Source organism: Carassius carassius, chromosome 14 (assembly GCF_963082965.1).
Source record: "Carassius carassius chromosome 14, fCarCar2.1, whole genome shotgun sequence".
Classification (NCBI taxonomy): Eukaryota; Metazoa; Chordata; class Actinopteri; order Cypriniformes; family Cyprinidae; genus Carassius; species Carassius carassius.
This window is the reverse complement of record NC_081768.1, coordinates 29,480,466-29,500,644: the sequence shown is the minus strand read 5'-3', so window position 1 is coordinate 29,500,644 and position 20,179 is coordinate 29,480,466. Positions and strand designations below refer to the sequence as shown.

The 20,179-nt window shown below is 37.9% G+C and overlaps 1 protein-coding gene across 1 annotated transcript; it reads left to right on the top strand.

Moving 5' to 3' along the window:
* Positions 1–1,476: 1,476 nt before the first annotated feature.
* LOC132157462 (bone morphogenetic protein 5-like) lies at positions 1,477–14,639 on the top strand. The gene is made up of 7 exons (XM_059566821.1): positions 1,477–2,233; positions 5,790–5,982; positions 10,529–10,677; positions 12,597–12,794; positions 13,530–13,606; positions 13,712–13,822; positions 14,136–14,639. Exons 1-7 carry the CDS (start codon positions 1,780–1,782, stop codon positions 14,283–14,285), a joined length of 1,332 nt encoding a protein of 443 aa, XP_059422804.1. The 5' UTR covers positions 1,477–1,779; the 3' UTR covers positions 14,286–14,639.
* Positions 14,640–20,179: the final 5,540 nt, after the last annotated feature.

Genomic DNA, 20,179 nt, shown 5'->3' with positions numbered 1-20,179 from the left:
TGTGAGTGTGATTCGATAATATCTATATTAAATGTAAAAAAAAAAAAAAGGTAAATTAAACAAATTTATTATATGCATTTTAATCCACCTTTCTCTACAGCAAATTGTCATGAAGACACAATTCTGAAAGCATTTTTTTAAACCCTTGGTTGAAAAAGGTTGTGTAGTACAGTGGAATAAAGCTCACTTTCCCATACATGTATCATTTTATATATATATATATATATATATATATATATATATATATAAGAACTAATATCATTTACCACTTTTCCTGTGAGAGTGCTTTCTTATTTTTTTTTGCAGTGATTTTCTTTTTTTTACCTTCATGTTTGAATGACTTTTGATACCATTAATTAAAACCTTTTTTAATTATTTTGTTGTTGTTGTTGTGGTTTTTGCTTCATTATTTATAACAAAAATATTTCTTATTATGTGGGAAATGTATACTATAGTTCCCAGCATGTGATTTGCAGCATTCTTACAATGAGGCACAGCCTGTGATAAATCCTTTATTTACGTAATTTAGGTAACAGGTGATCCAATCAAATTATTCCAGTCGAGTATTGCTGATTGAAAAGAGTGTTGAAATGGTAACAGGATGGTACTGCACAAATTAACCATTAAAGCTAAAACGCTACTAAAAACCTTTACTGTTAAAAATGCTGCTCTCCTGCAATTGCACTCAGCCTGAGTTCCATTCCTAGATGTCGCTCTTACTCTTTTCTTACATTTCGGATGTTCCCTTGTAAGACTTGCCTTTTAGGTTTTCATTTGAGATAACCTAAAATGATTCACTTTCATGAATTCAAGTGCCCTCACGGGGCTGACATACATTGGATTTTAACACTACTAGATAGATAGATAGATAGATAGATAGATAGATAGATAGATAGATAGATAGATAGATAGATAGATAGATAGATAGATAGTAAAACAATATAGCCTAGTATTTAGTATTGTATCCTGTAAATGTCACAGCCAGCCCAGCGTTTATCCAAATTAAGTTTACAAGTTAAGTTGGTAGAAGTCTCGCAAATGAAGTTGTTTGCCATTGTAGAAGTTGAAACAGTAATAACCAGAAGTCCAGATGATGGCACTGCCATAGCAAACTTTTTACTTTGGAAAGTGCACTCGTTCGTAGTGAGCTCGAATATAAGCCAATAGAGCGAGCAACGTTGAAATTAATCTGACGGGTGTTTGCCCGCCTGGACTTTTCCTTTGACTAATCACGAAAGGTCTCATATATCAAGTGTCTCTCATTTCACGGTGAGCTTGCATTCATGCCCCAGGTCAACGATGTTTTATATACGACCGCTAGAGGTTGATGCAAACCCTCCAGAGTGTGGGACGGACTACCGCTTTCAACACTTTTTCAGGGATGTAGTCGTCTGTCCGTGCATGCACAACTTGAACTAGTTCATGCACTGCCTCCTGAGGCTGTTCCCAGGCGCTCGAGCTGCTGCTTTCAGTAAACGCGCAGGTGCTTTGTAAGTCGTTTCTCTCGATTTCTACATTGCGTGTTTGATGTTAAACAATTCAGTTCAGAATTCAAGTCAATGACAGTGGTGAAGATGCTGCACGGCGCAAGCAACAGCTGACCTGAGGCATCACCTTGAAGTCTGAGAAGAAATTCATTCTAGGGTTGAGAGGAAAAACGGAATAAAAATCTTGATCAGTAAAGAACTTGAACAAACTCGGCTATTAATGGTGCACCATGGTGAGCACCATTATCAACCCAGCAGTCGCTTGGTGAAAGCATCATCCTGAGAAATAAAGATGAGAGCGCCAACATTCGGACTTCTGTGGAGCTGTCTCGGCTTTCTTCACGGCGTTCAGTGCGGTTTAGGAGACAACCATGTGCATTCGAGCTTTATTTACAGGCGGTTGCGTAACCACGAGCGGCGAGAGATCCAGAGAGAGATCCTCTCCATCCTGGGCTTGCCTCACCGTCCCAGGCCCTTCTCCCCGGGTAAACAGTCGTCGTCGGCACCGCTCTACATGCTGGACCTGTACAACGCGATGACGACCGAGGAAGAGGACGCGACACTGGGGAAGATGCTCTCTGGGAAAGCGCGTAAAGGCGCCTCTGTGGTTCCACACGGATACTCGAGCGCGCCGCAGCAGCCTTACCGCGCGACACCCTTGACCAGTCAGAGCCCGCCTTTGGCCACCGCGCAAGACACCAACTTTCTCAATGACGCGGATATGGTGATGAGCTTTGTCAATCTGGGTACGTATAGTTGGATGGCAGGGTTTTCTATTAAAGTGTGTCAGTATTTAATCTTGCTGTTCTGTTCAAATTCACACGAATGTTGCATGTGTAAAATATTAATATTTGTAGTATCATTTCACATTTGTCAAATCCAAACCGCAGGAAAAGTCTATTGGATACGAACCCGATTTATTTATCTCTATGCATTGATTCACTTTTCAGAATAGTGACACTGGTTTTATTTGGTGTCATACTGTATTAAAATAAATACAAATAAGGCTACATCTCTGCGGAGTTTATGTCAGTCAGAAAATGTTATTTGTTCATGTTTGTTCATTTTTTATATCAGGGGTCAGAGAGATCTTATTATTGTTTTATTTTCGTTTATTTTTTCCTGTGGGAGAATGAGAATTTTTGTTTTTATTTCGTTTTTACAAAGTGATGCAAATTAAGGAATGCCAATTTGATGCTTTAACACGGCTATGTTTTTGAGCTAAAGGGCCTCGGACATCAGAACACGTTAAGTTTAGCTACTTAAAATATGTGCTCGTTTCCAGAGAGATCGCAATCACAGCCTAGCTCCTGATTTTAAATGGTAATTATTGATAATTGCCAGCTACCGTTTCGTTTGTCACAATATTACAGATTTATTGCTTCACAAAGTTTATAAAATGTTAAATTATAGCCTACTGAATTTAGTAGACGCACGGGAGTCTAGAAGGGCTGAGTAAACAAGCTTCTTACATGGTTTGTTTAACAAAAACAATATATTTAGATGATGTCCATTTTCTGGATATTGAAGTGAAAACATTTCATTCGAAATAAAAAAAAATTCTGTTTTCACTGAATTTAAGTATGTTGCTTAACTATGCTGTGGAAATGCCATCGATATAGCCTGTTTCACTTGATGTCGTGCACTTAAGTGATTTTAATTTTCTATTAGACTATTTTTGCAAGTTTGTCTGATAATAATTACTGTTATTAAACAGTTGTATACTATTGCTAGTTCCTTGCAAACGTCTGTGCCTTTTTAAGTAATTAGTAAGTATGCCATAGATCATTTATTTATTTCATTCATTTTTTTAAAATATAGTGACTTTTGTTTTGCCTTTTGTAGTGTTAAAATAGCAGGTGTTTTTTCTTTTTCTTTTTTTTTCTTCACATTACAGGAATATAGTCCTCCACATTTACACTGTCCTTGAAAACTCTATAAACTGTTTATATATAGGACTGTTTGGTTACTGGAAACTCTGAGGCAATTGCAGGTTAGAGGGACAATAAAAATGTGGCTATAAAGAGTGTCATTATATCAGAATATACTTCTTAGAAAGCATACATGCACATACCGTAGCGAAGTGAGTAGAAAAAGTGAAGCAAATCATGAAGGACGTGGACATGAAGGGTTTGTTAATATCCTGTCGTTAGTAATAAATGCTTTTTGCCATTTTTTGAAGAATGCTGCGATAAGACGATAAGTGTACACTAAACTGTATACAACTTCAGTGGCTGTGACCTCTCACCTCAAAGTTCATGTAAACTTATCAAGTGACTGTCTGACCTGAGGATAATTTGCCTTAATTACTTCCTGTTGTTAAGCAGAGGAAAGAGCTTGAAGAAAGTCTGCTTCTGGTCTAGATCTGGGAATCTGGTGCCAGTAGCTAGTGCCTTTTTTCTTTCTTTGCTAATCTAATTTATCTGTTAGAAGCTGGTTTAGCCATATTTTTGCTTGTTTTTCCATTAAATGACATGCCTTTAAAGGTTGCTGTTTTGTTTATGGAGAGGTTAAAAATCCTACACCCATATGAATCACAAAAGTCTTGTATGGATTTGTCTGAAAAATACAAAAAGGAGTTCAGTATAAACACAGTTTGGGCCACAGATATGGCATGGCAGAGTAAATAAAAGTGTGTGTTAAGGTAGAGTCCCCCATCATCACCTTAAACTGCGCTCCATGTGTTTTCACTCAGGAGAATGAGGGCATGTACAGCGTCTGCTTTCAAAGCGTTGCAGCTCTTTCAATGTACAATGAGACTAAAGTGCTAAAAGGATCCTGGATACGTTGCAGCCTTGCATGTCGTAAAAACCCATCGATGCTGTATTTCATGGTTTTAAAGAAAGCAGCTTGTCTACGGTAGAACGATCAAAACATACACTCATATAAAAAATAAAATAAAAAAAACAACACTTAAAGTACGAGTAGCGCAAATGAAGATTGTGCTTAAGCCTCCATTTGCCTGGATCATTGCCATGTAGGCAAAATCTACTTTAACTTCTCCATTGATCTCTTGAAATTAATGCACTGAATTAATTCAATAATATCTCTGTATTGCCCGGAAAGCACTACATCCCCATCCTCTGTTCTTAATTAGCAACCAGGATGCTGAAGTTGAGTCTGGCCAGCTGGTGTAACTGTGGCCTGCCCTCTGACCTCTCCGTGTTAAGTAACTACAGACTTTCACTGTAGATAAACTATCAGAGAAGCCGAGCTGCGCTCTTTCACCGGCACCACAAAGCAAATGCACTTCAGCTCCACTGCTTCATGAGCAGTGCTGTTTGTCTGTATTTCACTCTATGCATGTTTTAGGACAGAAATGAGAATTGCAGACTACATGGAAAAAGCACAAAAAGAAGCTCATTTTTTATATTGTTCTTTAACCCTTTTGCTGATTTGCATTTTGTAGTTCAGTAATACCAACAGTGAGTGTTTAGTTTTACAAACCCAGCAGTTTGATGTCTACCAACTGGTTGACATGTCCATTAATGGTAAAAGTACAGCATTTTGTCAGCCTTTTCTGATATGCCATTGCTTTTTTCCCTCTCAAACATCTATTCTAATTAAAATGGGTTTTATGTAGGAATGTTCTGTAATAATGAAAGAGTCAAACCTGCTTATCTGTTTCTTTATTGCCTTACAAAAGCGTAACCACAGTTTCTCAGCCGTACTGAATGTTCAGAGGCCTTTTCAAGGGTTAAAACACTGAATGCAATGCTTCATCATTATCTGGCGAAGCAGTTTCTATATATATAGAGAAAGCCTTATCTACTAGGCTCCTCCAATATATAAAAAAATGTTTGCTCATCAAGGTCTCTATGATTTAGGACACTTTTAGGAGGTAGCACTAAATTTCAGACAGTGATATTAACGTCTCACCCACATGATATTTGCAGCAGATTAGAAATGAGAATCTTGGGAAGTCAGAATATTGGAGTAGAAAGCTTGTGATACATTGTTCACTCGAAATGTGTGTCTCATCTGTGTTTCTCTGCTAACGCAGTGTGTTATTAGCGAAGGCCTGTTTTTCTTACCTGACAGCCCATTCATCATGGACAGAGCATACAGGGAAGGGTTTAGGTACCTGTGCTTAGATGGCTGCTTTAATGGACTGGATACTGCTTTTGTTGGTAGTCCTAATGTTTGGATTAGGTGTGGTATGTTAACGACTTTGATGAATGACTTTTTAAAGAAAGCAGCTCCTGACACTTTACATGTGTGCGATTGTCTTCCTCCATCCTACAGTGTGAAACAAACGAGTCCCATGCAGCTTGTCATTGTGCGCTTTGTGTTTCCGTGCAGTCGAGCGGGATAAGGATTTCTCCCATCACAGACGACACTACAGGGAGTTTCGTTTCGACCTGACTCAGATTCCAGAAGATGAGGCAGTGACCGCTGCCGAGTTCAGGATTTACAAGGATCAAAGTCACGTCAGATATGAGAACATCACACTCAAGGTCACCATATACCAAGTCATCAAAGAATATCCAAACAGGTGAGATCTTTCTCCATTTTACACAACCATTCAAAAGTTTGGACACAGTAAATGTTCCTCATGATCCCATTCCTTTAATGACTTATTACAGAATGCAAAATGAAATAAAAGAACACAAACAGCACCTGCGATTAAAACGCCATTGTTAGCGGCCATAATTAGTTCTCAGTAAATTCCTCACAACATCTTATTCAAAATGCCTGGATGAGTTGGAGCAGATGGAGCAAAGGAAAAGCAGCCAATGCCAAGTCTAATGCATACAGTATGAACTTCTTTAAATCCATTTAAAAAGCATCACAGAATCAACCTCAAGAAGCTGGTTGAGAGAGAGTGAAGAACCTCAAATACTTCGATCCTTTCTCGGTAACAGCATCATTCCCATTCTTGTGTTATTTCATATTTTCAATTGATCGTAGTAATAAAGAATGAGTAAATATGCCTTTTGACCTGTGGTGTAGTTTCCAAAAATAAAATGTAAAAAAAAAAATAAATAAAAAAAAGATCATGTTTCTTGCTAAAAAGAACATGTCAAAAATACAAACACTCCATTAGGTCTTGCACACTCTAAAGAAATAGAGGGGCACCATACTGTTTGAAAAAAGTTATGCTCACCATTATTTGGTCAAAATACAATAAAATCAGTAATACTGTGAAATATTGTTATAATTTAAAATAACTGTATTCTATTTAAATATACTGTACAATGTAATTTATTGCGGTGATCAAAGCTGAATTTCCAGCAGCCATTACTCCAGTCTTTAGTGTCACATAATCTTTCATAAATCATTCTATAAAGTGTTGATTTTTATGCTTATAATTTGTCTGAAACATACTTTTTTTTCAGCATTTTTTAAAGCAGAAACCTTGTGTAGCATTATAAATTTCACAATTGACAATTTTGTTTTATCAATTTAATCTGTTCTTGCTGAATAAAAGTAATAATTTCTTTAGAAAACACATTTTTGAACAGCAGTGTTCAAATGTTCTGCCTGGTCGGAATCAAAATTGTCTGAGCTACTTTAGTTTAATACACAATCACAAAGCAGGACTTGATGGAGAAACATTATCAGAGAATGCATTTGTTTGCAACTGCATCCATTAAAATATAAATTCTGTGAAACTCAGATGATTTGTAAACATTTGCATGTCTTCAAATGTAATACAGTAGCAGTACTCTTTATTTGTCCCTTTGCAGGACCGTTTCTGCAGCATTAACATCAATAACTCAATAAACAATTTCAACATATAAAACATCACAACATACTCAAATCACAAACCAGGGCATTTACATTAGACTATTCCCTCAAAATGTATAAATGAACAATAAATTACACATACTTAAAACACTACACACACTAATAATATTGTGTCGAAAAAGCTCTTTTACAGCTGAACAAAGCATCAGCAGCAGTTTTTGCCCCAGAGTAACACACTGAGTTTAAATTTAAACCTGACTTCCAATTAAACCCGTAGGACAGTCTCTTAAAGCTCTGCCTGGTCTGTGAAACACTTTAGGCAGGCAATCAAGCGGAAAATAAAAGGACATCCTGTTTACACGAGTGAGACTGGAGTCTGTCTGGAGGTTTCCCTTGTGACGATTAAACTGAATGCGTTAGGATGTTTTAAGACTGTAATTTGTCACCATTGAAAGACTGACAGTGGTACACAGTCTCTCGGATTATTCATCTGACTGATTCAGAAAATATGTGGAAAACGTTTGGCTAATATTAATGTAACATATTTTGGAACTTGTGTAACATGATTCAGGAACACGTGTTTCAAGCTTTACTTTTACAACGACTGTGAGCTACCATATTTACTACAAGATCTATTAATATGTAACTAATATCATTGCTTTTGCTGGTATCTTTATCATTCTGAGTATTCCACAAAGAAGAGTTACTTTATGGAAGGTTGAGGAGGAGCTAGTCCATTTGATCCTGTCAATCGTTATGCAAGAGTATATAAACAGCTGCGTACCTCACTGCCATGATGACTCTTCCAGCATCCCTCCGTCACCCCATCTCCTGCCTTAAATCTATTCATTACTACATTTGTTATTGTGTAATCCTCAGACTTGAGCACTCTATTTTGAACAGCAAGCTAAATCTGTTCACCTTCAGTGTATTCAAGTATTATATGAACTTTAGAAATGTCCAGGAAAAACGAACAAAACTCATAGAAATAGCATAATATCATATGTTTTCAGATACATTTTTAAGTTATCTCCAGCTATACACCTCTACAAAATAATTTTGATTCAATTCAGTATGGGAACCAAGATTACATTGCTCATGTCAGTATAGCTCAATAAGGTTTAAGTTAGAATGGTAATACAAGTCCTTCTCAACGTCTTAATTATGGGAGGTCCAACCTGTGCCCTTAATTCACAAAGAAAGATTGCAGAGTCATTGTGGAATGATGTATGGAAACATTTTTCTTAAGAGAACTTCCCGAGCTTTGCCGGGGTGTTTTTTTTTTTTTTTTTTTTTGCATATAGCCATCTGGGCTCAACTAAAAGACCATGACATCAGTACACTCTGTTCTGTAAGGTTCAGACCACCTCTTGTCCGCTAGGAACGATTTTGCATAACCAGAGCTCACCCGACAAAGCAAAGCAAACCTGTTCTTCCTCAGTCTCACCAGATATATTTGCTGGTAATGGCCATGGATAAAGCTTTCCATTAACAGCTCATTTGCAACTTCCAGCACTTAGGAAAGTCTTGAAAGTCCATCAGTTATCACTCTTTGCATATCTCGACTGCTTGTCAGAGCGCTTGCACCCCAGACAGGGCCATCTGGCCTTAATAGAGGGCCTCTGCGTCAAGGGACTTCCAAAGCTTCCAAAGTGAGTCCGTGCCCACCTGCCTCTTCACGGTTCTAATGGTCTTCTTATCTAGATTGAGAGCCGTGACTTATCTTGAGTCATACATGGGCACACCAACCAGACAGGGCCTTTTCTCACCATGAACGAATGCAGCTGAAACATTTAAGCGGAGATACGGCTCTCCTGGGGCAATGAAACAGGGGTTTATAATGGTATTTTGCTATCAGAGACCCTGGTACCCTGTTTATGAGGCTTCACACATTCACTCCTGTCTCCATACTGTGATTTTCCTGTGATTAGTGGAATTTAGTGTTTCATAGCTTAGCACTCATTTCTTATAGTCTGCCAATGCATGCCCACTGTGAGTGTTAAAGACATGGAGGTAAACGAAACATTACACCTTTACAAAACAGTATTGTGTATTTTGATACCATACTAGTTAGGATTGGAAACCACTACTTATTTAAAACTAGTAAAATTTATAGTTCAGTTTATTAGTTTCTGTTCAGCAAAGAAAATCTGCATTTAATGAAAGCAAACGACACGGTAAATAGACTATGCATGTTACTAGTGCATTGTTCTCTGGCTGTTCGCAGTTTGATGCAGTCCAACTCGCAAGTGACTCTAATGAGCCGAATTGTTTTAATGAACTGACTCATAAATCAGTCTGAAACTCATAAGTTCACTATTTGTGTGAATCAGTCTGATGATTCACTCGCTGGCTGAATCGAGCTTGACTTTTTCACTAAACTGCAAGTCAGTGTCCAAATGGAAATGAACCAAGAACTTTCAATGTGTTATGTTGAACTGAAGGCTCAATTGTAATTGCAACTGGTTGTTCACATGGCAAAGTGCAATTGAAGATAAACATTCAGAAAAAAAGTTTTTGACAGATAGTCCTCTAATAAAAAAGAAAAAAAGAAAAAAAATACCATTGTTTTTGTTTAGAATATTTGGTTTAGGACAAATTATTCATGGGTTGGGTTTGCACTTTTTGAAGTGCTCAATAGTGGAATCAGAATATTTAACAGATGGCAACACCACAGTACTGTGGAACTGAATGATTTACCATTAGCTATGGCAATCACATGCAACTCCAAGGTACTTCAAAGAATTCCATGATACTTGCTGAGTTCTGAGAACTTGCATTAGGGTCTGTTTTCATCTCTCCCTGTCTTTTGAGGTCAGTGTATATGATGCACAGATCACCTACTTTTATGTCAGTTGTATTGGCTTGGTCAGGCCAAAGTTGAAAAGAAAATGAGTTTGTATTGAGTTGTAACAGGGACACAGAATGCGGTGGTGTGCTGCGCTCACCCACAATGTGGCATGCTGGGACGTGCCACTGTCTCTGATCATTTTTCCTGTCTGTGGGATCAGGGCCGCTGTCTCACTGTGTGGCCCATGTGCTGTTTTGAAACCTCAGTTAAGTAGATGAACAGAAATGGCTTGTTGACAAAATTGTGGTCGAGATGAAAAGGAAGGGCTGAGAGAAAATTTGGTTGCACTCGTTTCAATATTTGTTTTTCTATGTTATAATCAACATTGCTAATTAAGATGCAGAATGACTGCAATTAGCAATATCCAACTCATTCGTCTTGGATTTTAAACATGTCATTACAGTTTAACATTCATCTATTTGTGGCGGACAGTGAAATATTATATTCAAAAATATAATGTAAATCTCATGGTCAAAGTTCATTCTTATTGTCTCATTAGGGATGCCGAAACATTTCTCCTGGACTCCAAAAAGATCCGCGCTACTGATGGGGGGTGGCTGGTGTTTGACATCACAGCCACCAGTAATCACTGGGTCCTGAACCCGCAGCAGAACATGGGCCTACAGCTCTGCGTGGAGACCACTGACGGTAAGACAGGGTCATCTGTGCTTTAATTAAGCACAATCACACAGTTTATGCTGTGTCAGAGAAAGCATTCAGAGGATGGTACTGGATAGATAAACTTTAGTTAGTAACATAATCTTGATTACTCACTGTATTGTGACTACTTTTTAGATTACTCTGAATCTAACTTGTTTTAAATTTACCATGACATTTACTTATATTGCAGATTTATTTACATGACATTTACCTGGCCATTCTATATTGTGGATATAGTCAAACCTAAACGAACATATAAAGCAGAAAAAAAGAGGAATTATGGAGAAATAAATTATGAATAATTTACTGCCATTGTGTGAATAATATCTAATCATGTAATCCATAAAAGGTAACTGTAATCTGGTTATGAGCATAATAAAATGCAATATACAAATTATGAGTACTTTATTTTTGGAATTTGATTATGTAATCCAGATTACATATAATCAGTTATGACCCATCTCTGTGAAGGATAATGGCACTGCACACATTATTATCAACTTTTGCTTGGGAAATGACTGATTGAGGAATACTCATGAAATTTCCATTGGTCAATGATTAATTTTTTTTACAATTTTCCAAGTTTTGCACTAGTTATAGAGTATCATTGTATAGCAAGTGTTTGCTTTTATGCTTGTGCAATTCAAACTTTGTAAAGATGAGTCATAACAAATTGGAGTATTAGTATTAGTAACCAGGGGTACATTCCCCAGAAGCATTGTAAGCCAACTATGGTCATGAGTTCCACCAACATACAGTAGTTCAATAATTTGGTGTTTCCCAAAATCATAGTTCCATTGGAAAATAGTATCACAGAAAAAAAAAAACTGTTTGGAAATATAGCTTTTAATCTGTCATTAATATGACATGGGCTGTAGCTCATGGTCTTTAGTTAACATGCATGACAATCTATGCAGTATATTTCCTTCTTTTTATCCTTCCACAAATTTCATTCTGTCTTCAGTATGTCAAAAGATTTAACATGCTGTTTTTGAAGAGCATGCATGTGTTGTAGGGCATTGTGTGATGTAAGAGGCAACCTCCAATTGAAACACACATCTGGAAATACAGCAATAAAACAGCAGATAACAAAAAGCCCTTAGAATAATTTGGCATTAATTCAATCTCAAACCAATTAATTAACACAAGTTATTACTCCACCTGTGTGGCATCATTTAAAACACTATATCGTTGAACCAACATGATTTGAATGTCGGCTGTATGACAAATTTACTCCCGGTTCAGGACTACCTAATTATTTTTTCAGTGAAGCATCGTAATAATCCATTGTTTATGTAGAGAGTTACACCATTGTATGGGAAACTGCGGAACTGCAAATGTGGGATGTGTTTTGTATTTAGTGGAGCTTTACAATAAATTTCTGCCAGACTACCATTGCTCTATGTAAATAATTTGATGGGTAATTTATTGAATGATAAACATCTGGTCACTTTAAAGACAGCGCTACATTTTAGTGTTCTTTCCCGCATGTGCTTTATTGTTTTGATTATTGCTGCATACTCATTTTACTGGAAATAAAGACCATGAAATGCAGCTGGTGTAATTTCCATTGACACATTCATTATATTATCTTAAAAACAGACTCGTTTAGCATTGTGAGACTTCACAAAAGTATCATCTTTGAGTCACGACTACGCCCAGTGTTTCCTCTTTCTTAAATGGGAACCTGATGCCATGAAGTTGTCTGCATTTTAGGATAATTTTTCAGCCATCTCCCTCTCATTTTGACATGTACACAATCACTACAGTATCTGTGTGGACCATAGAAACTGTCATAAATAGTTGTGATGATTTTGCTACCCAGGAAGAGGTTTTCATGCCTTAATCCCGGCTGTTTGTCTAACGTTGATCTCTTAATCGGATGCATACATCTGTTTGATTTTTAGGTAGAAGCATCAACATGAAATCTGCTGGCATCATCGGAAGGACCGGACCTCAGACCAAACAACCATTCCTAGTTGCTTTTTTTAAAGCCAGTGAGGTTCTGCTCCGTTCTGTAAGAGCCACAGGAAGCAAGAGGAAGAGCCACAACAGAAACAAAAGCAAAACACAACCGAAATCTTCGCCAGCTCTCAAAAGTGGAGGTAAAATTATTCAGAGGTGCTGTAAGCGACGCTTTTCATTTTTCTAGCTTCCACTAGACACAGAACAGCTACAGTTCACTTTCTTCATGCACATACGTTACACAAAAAAACAAAACAAAAAACAAACAGCAGTTTCTTGATCTCACAACCTCTTGTCTGATCACTGGATCAAACTTATTGAACTATTCACTAGATTAACGAAATGTGTCAGGTTAGTGGCATCAAATCTACTAAAGATACTCAAGGCACATTGTAAGAAGGTGCTTATGGAGAATGTTGTGACATTATATGATTTATTTATTTATCAGATAAACCATGGCAGGTGAAAACAAAATGAACTCTGGTTCGCATTACTTGTCAATCAAAATGGTGTTCAAGGCATGATTACAGTCATGTCACTATTTCATTGATACCTGTCATATTTTCTGTAGACTATTTTGTATAAATCACTTACAACATCGCTCATTTGCATTTCATAAGCAGCAGTTGTTTTATTCCACAGTTCTAGATGACTCACATGAGAAATACCTGCTGAGCTAACCTGATGTTTTCTGAAAGTAGGCGTCTTTTCTGCCATCAAATTACTGAGTATTTACTGCATTCAGAGTCTGTATACAAAGACGTCCTGCCAGCTGCAAACATAGAGCACACTGAGCCCACACACACTCCTAGACTAAACAACACGACTACTTCAGTGTTTGAAGGCTCAACGTCCGTTTTCTTGCTGTTATCTAGATCAGAACACCAGTGAACAGAGACAAGCCTGCAAGAAGCATGAACTTTACGTGAGCTTCCGCGACTTAGGATGGCAGGTAAACACATGTGGAGGCTCGCAAGACATCAATCAATTACAAGACTGCACAGCGTGATTGCTTCATTCAGCCAGAGAATTCATCTCTATCTCTCTGTCATTTTAGGACTGGATTATTGCTCCAGAGGGCTATGCAGCCTTTTATTGTGATGGAGAATGTTCATTTCCACTCAATGCACACATGAATGCGACAAACCATGCGATTGTGCAGACCTTGGTAAGGCTCTTTTGCTTCATCACAGAGTATTTGAATTAAAAAAAGCATTGTAGCAGCTCCAAAAAATTAGACCTAAAATGGGCAGCAGTCCATTTATATGGCATGTATATCAGATATATCATAGCAGATATGTATGTATGCATGTATGTATACCAACTTTTGGTCCTAGTTCATATATTTCATGGTAAAATGATTTCATTGTTTAGTTTGAAAGATATTTTTTGTTGATAAACCATTTTTTGTCACTTTGTTGTTTCCATTTAAAATGCAGTCCCACATTTAATACATTTCTCTTTTTTTTTTCTCGCCATAGGTCCATCTAATGTTTCCTGATAATGTGCCAAAGCCTTGCTGTGCACCGACCAAACTAAATGCCATATCGGTGCTGTATTTTGATGACAGCTCAAATGTAATTCTAAAGAAGTACAGGAATATGGTGGTGAGGTCCTGTGGATGTCATTAAGGGCATTGAGGAGCTTCTATGTCATATTGCTGGAATAACATATCAAAATAAATAGTTTTTGACATTTGATGTACAGTATTATGTATATATTAGCTCATGGTTCCTCTTATTTATTTGGCTTTGTTTTGTAATAACGTTTTTTAATATGAGAGATGTAGATAAGTTACCACTCTTGGCCACAGATCCATAGCTGATTGCTTTTTTCTGAGAATATGTTAATGAGTTAGGCCAGTTAGAGAGAGTTTTACAGCACCAGGTATAATTTCCTTTCTTTAGATTACGTCAAGTTCATGAGCAACCACTCCAAAACAGAACTGCTGCTATTTTACAAAAGAAATGTAAATGCCTTAAACTCTAAGTCACCTAATTACATTTTTTTAAAATGTGGGGAAAACAGCCATATTGGATTTTGCAAGCAATTAAACAAACACATGTTTTTCTTTGTTAACTAAAATCATCGTATAGTGTTGTTGTAAAAGCACTGATTTTTTCCAGGACTATACAATACGCATTTCCTCAAATAGCCCAAAGTATTGCATTTATTTTTTTTCTTAAAGCAAATATTCTTCTTATTATATATCTTCTTCCTTGCTTGTTGAATTGTCTAGTCAAAGGATCAATTGTCAATCATATCCCTGTGTGACACTACAATAAACTATGGTATGCCTGAAATGAAACCACAACTTACAGCAGACAATACACAAACTGAGCTAAAAATGCAGTTATTTTGTCCCGTACTCATAAACATGCACATGCATTAGTACTCTGAGTAATATATTTTTTGGAAAGTATTGCATTTATTATTTTAGAACAGTGTTTGTATGTCATTAAATCTATTTTCAAACTAATTTTCTGTGTCTGTCTCTACCAGTTGACTCAACAACATGAATTTGCTAGAAAATTTAATATTGACACATATTTGCAGGCAAATGTTGACCTCATCTGATCAAAATATGAATTTTTTTTGAAAATTGAGGGACTGAAACCTTCAGAATTGAAACCTGTGGCCAAGGCACCCAGATGTTATGTGGTCACGATCTAAAAAGAATGTTGACGTCCAATGAATAGTGGAGGCCACCTGCTAACTTAACTTCTAGCAGCGCGGATGATTTGCATTCCTGTGGCCTGCTGCCCTGCATGATTACCCCTGCTGCTTCACAATCCTATCTACTGTTTAATATCATGGATTCCTTCCAATTCCACTAAATGTCTTCCTTTTTACAACACCAGGCCTGGTGTGAATGCTGCTATTTTAATGAAATCTGTGCCAGTGAGCAAACTCTCGTAGTATAGTAGCCACACAAAAGGGGAAAGGGATCATTCACCATCGTGAGTACAGATGAATATACGTACAGTCCCATTCCCTGCGGAGAGCATACATATGCGCACGATCGATCAAAGTGAGGCCCTTCGGGTCTATGGATGCTCATTTGACATGCAACCTCAATGATAGCGTTTAGATGGTTAATATGTGTATTAACCTGATTGCTATAACTGGATTAGGCAAATGCATGTTTCTAGTATATTAAGACAGCTGAAATAAGATTATGAGAATTGGAATTTTGAATTTCGTATGTCAAAATGAAAGTAATTAGGCCTATCAGTGCTACAACTTGAGGTATGTGCAGTTGTGAAAAATCAAGCTATCCAGATCATTTTTGGAGCAAAAAAAGAGACGGATTCTATTGCATTTACTTTTATTCCAGATTAAAGGCTTAACCAGACCACAGAGTTTAATCGGAAAATGATGTGCGTGTAAACATGCTTGTTGAAATTGTTAACAGAATTTAGTATTTATGTTTTTTGAGTCTTAAAACAAGGGGACACCCACCGCACCACAAGTCTGTGCTTCATTCGTTTAGATTCTAGCTCAAATTGCTGCTCTGTTTCTGCTCTTTGACTTCATTGTAGTAATGAGCTTCATATGCTTGTTGTTTTGTGTAGTCAAAGGGGCAATTGTCAATCATATCCCTGTGTTACACTGCAATAAACCTTGGTATGCCTGAAATGAAACCAGAACCTACAGTGAACAACACACAAACATTAAATGCAGTTATTTTGTCTCTTACACATACACATGCACATGCAGTGAAAGGAGATGCATATTAAAATGATTAGGAGTGTGTTTTATCTAGTTAAGTAAATATTTAGGACACTACACCCCAAGAGAACACAATCTGAACACGTGCACAACTGTGTTTAAATAAATGGAAAACACATGATTTTTAACCCGTGTGACATTAGTTAAAATATGTATAATACCTTAAGGCAAGGAAAAGTTTGTTTTTATTTATCTCTGTGATTCCACACACTGAAAACTTACTACTTTTTTTTCTGTTTGGGGATCATTCATGACAACAAACAAATTAATGACACAAATAAATAAAATGTCAATCTCTATCATAAAGTCTCTGTCATATTTCTTTGTGAAATTCTTCTCCCATTACTTTAGCCTATCGTAAGCTAGAACATTTTTCTTTTCTTTTCTCTGGCCTCATAGTTTATTTTGAAAGTGTCCTCTTGCAGTCGGGCCACAACGCTGCTGAAACTTGATCTAATCAAAATGTTTTCCAGTTTACTTTCTTCATCTTTCCACATACCCTTTTTCCAATTTGGGTTCAGTGGGTGGGCTGTAGACCCTTTATTACTGCTCAATCAGACGTCCCTGAGCAAGTCAAGCATCTGGGTCACATTTTTTACACGCCAGTTACCAGGACAAGGTCATGGCTCAGAATACAGAGGATGTGTTCTGAGTCAAATGTTATTTGTGTGTGTGTGTGCGTGCATGCTTGTTTTGGTGTAAAAGAGGTGAAAGAAGTCTATGTTTGACCCCAGAAGTCCCATTCAATCTGTGTAAAAAGGAACACCTGTACACTACTGCGTTCCCAGGCACTGCCAGAGGGTTCAGGACTGGACCAGGATTCAAAATGCATTTCTATTTATTATACAGAATATGTATATGCATATCTGTATGGCAGACAAATAAGACTCAGTTAATTGAAGAAGTATGTTTGAGGAATTCTTTATATAAAATGGATTTTTAAAACAGTTTTATGAAGTAATATTATTATTTCATTTATCACATTTTTTTATTTGTCTGTCATGTAGCTATTTGTTTAAATACCGGAGTAACCCAGTGGAAATAGGGTAAAATAAATGAGACATGAGAATTTGTTTAAATTTGTTTATTTTCATATTGTACATTTTTCCAGTTCTGTTAAATAGATATTCATTGTTATTGTTACTTGACATATAAAATGTTTGCTTTATTTTATAAAATAGTATCACCAGGTATATAGTGGAGGTGCCGAAGAAGAAAGAGATGACGTTGGTGTGGGCAGTGGGCAGAGAGCACGAGGAATAGAGACAGTAATATATGAATAACATATTTCGGTGGTGTCATCTGATACTGTAGATTAGGGTGACTAATCCTTACAAGCTATATGATTATATCTCAGTACTGACTAGTGCTTTTACTAAAGGACAGTTTGGACTTTGGAGTCTAGCGTTAGCCTCCAGCCGATAGCACAAGTGCTGCGAGGGACGAGAGACTGTACACGTTTGTTGACTAAACAGGCTGCAAGTACAGTCTGGGATGTACTTCTGGATAGAGTGCTGCACAGAGACTGCGAGAGCAATGCACAATCTGATGGTGCTATTGCATAATGCAAGCACGGTGAACTCATTCCTTTTATTTATTTTATTTTGCTCCTAGGAGTGAAGTAGCCACAAGATTAGGCTACTATGAACCCAAGCGTCGATCCAAGCCTGCAACGAGAACTGTATTTAATTAGATTTCTGCCTGCTGTTAGTTTATTTAGGATCAGAAAAAAGTTAAACTGTCAATTGTCTTTTGATTATTTTGATCAGTTCATATCTTTGTGTTTTATATTCTGTGAAGTTTTTATCTATTGGCTTTACATAACATACTCAGTTTCACCTGATCTCATGTTAATCTTGAGTACCTATAGAGTAGTACTGCATCCTTCATATCTCTAAGAAGTCTTTAGTTTTATCATATTTATAAAACAAAAATACAGCTTTCTGATTCTTTCCGGACAAAGCCGAGCTCCTGTAGGCGTTCCGTCACTGAAATGACGAAAACACACAAACGCTTTTGCTACACTCCGTTGCTGCCCCGGAAAAACAAACTCCATCCACTGTTCATGTAACGCTGGGTTCTTTGGGAAGCTGAACAGGGTAAACTTTCCCTCACATCCAAAAACACACTTATTTGGAGACATTCTCAAACAAATCCTATGCAGCGCTGCTAACGTTTTCCTGATGAAGCGCATTGATGTGCTCGGTCTCACTCTCCTCTGGTCAATGTGTGCCGAGAGAAATGCTCATATAAGGAGTTCCACCATCGTCTACAACATTAGAACTGCGATTGGAAAAAAAACAGCCAGAACTTGTATCAACCCGGAAGTAAGATTTTCAGCACAGAAATTCTCTGTTAATCGTCCAAATATTTTTTTTTAACTTTGGGCATGTTTAGCATGAGAATCCATCTCTTTAACACGGTGAACAACTCTGAATACACAAAACACCATTGTAGCCCCCTTTTAACTGTTGTTGCTTATTATGTTATTTTATTTCCCTATACTACTGCATGTTTATTTGAGAACACCAGCAACCAGATTAATATTTTGCCCTTATTAGAATAATGGACATTTGAGTGTTTATTAGATCATAAAAAATGTCTCAGTGTGAGCATAAAAAGGCATCAGGTGCAATGCATACCAGGTTTTCACAGAGAAGCCGAGCCAGTGAACCGGCTATTCAACGGTGGTACAGCAGCCATGGCGACAGAACGTGATGTCTCCGTTCCCTCCTTCAGGGAACAAAGGTGACATACGTAACCGAGACGTTCCCTTCCAGTCGGTCACTCTTGACTTCATGTCGATTGGAATCCTCTACCAATGCGCCATGGATGCTTCCCCTTCCAGTGTCCTGTGCGAGCTGCCTTAGAACCTTTTTGGTGTAGGCCATTGCTTGCAACAAGAAGACCACTAACCATTGTCATAGCACTACCCACTCAGTGAGATTGGATAACACTGGTAAAATGTACCCATTCCACTTGGAAGAGGGATGCTGCAGAAGCCCCCATACTTCCCGAAGGAGGTATCGGGAGCAAATACGCACATGAACAATCCATTTAGGTGCATATGGAAAATTTATGGTGATTGTAACCATCTTGGAAATGTCGGAAGTATGCCGGAGAAACACAGGCTCTGAGGCTATACTGTGGACTTTTCACATATGGAACCCAGCCTTCTAACGGTTCTCAAGGATTCAGTGAGTTAAGGCCTGGCGCTGGACATTCTGCCACATCTGGCTGCTGATGGGATGGAGGAGCCTGACAGGGTCTACCGCACAGACCCTCTGGAGTTGTTTTCGCAAGCCAACACTAACTGGGGCCTCTCATTTCCAAAACACGTTCGAGGTGAGAACACACAAGGATACTGGCTCGACACAAAGGCTATAGAATCTAGTGAATGTATTAGGGGTCGCCCACCCTGCAGCTCTAAAAATATATGTCATCGTGGCCCCACGAGCCAGTGCCCAGGAGGATGAACACTCCTAGTAGAGTTTGCTCACAACCTGAATGGACAGGGGGCAATCATCTGCTTGGATGAAGATTCACCTTCTGTGTGCAGGTCTCCTACTCTCTTGATGGAGGCCAGTGCAAGCAGGAGCAGAGTTTTCAATGAAAGAAACTTTAGCTTGACTGAGTGCAAAGGCTGAAATCGGCCCTGCTCTAGTGTTTTAAGCACTAGAGACAGGTCCCAAGAGGGTATGGAGGGGGGCCGGGGAGGATTTAACCTTCTGGCCCCCATAAGAAACCTGATGACCAGGTTATGCTTACCTAACAACTTCCCTTCTACATGGTC

What these genes read in the sequence shown, in the direction of transcription:
- LOC132157462 (XM_059566821.1), top strand. Translation starts at nt 1,780, where the DNA reads ATGAGAGCGCCAACATTCGGACTTCTGTGGAGCTGTCTCGGCTTTCTT. An exon ending in GATGAGCTTTGTCAATCTGG is followed by an intron (nt 2,234 to 5,789) that starts GTACGTATAGTT and finishes GTTTCCGTGCAG; the next exon opens with TCGAGCGGGATAAGGATTTC. An exon ending in ATGCGATTGTGCAGACCTTG is followed by an intron (nt 13,823 to 14,135) that starts GTAAGGCTCTTT and finishes TTCTCGCCATAG; the next exon opens with GTCCATCTAATGTTTCCTGA.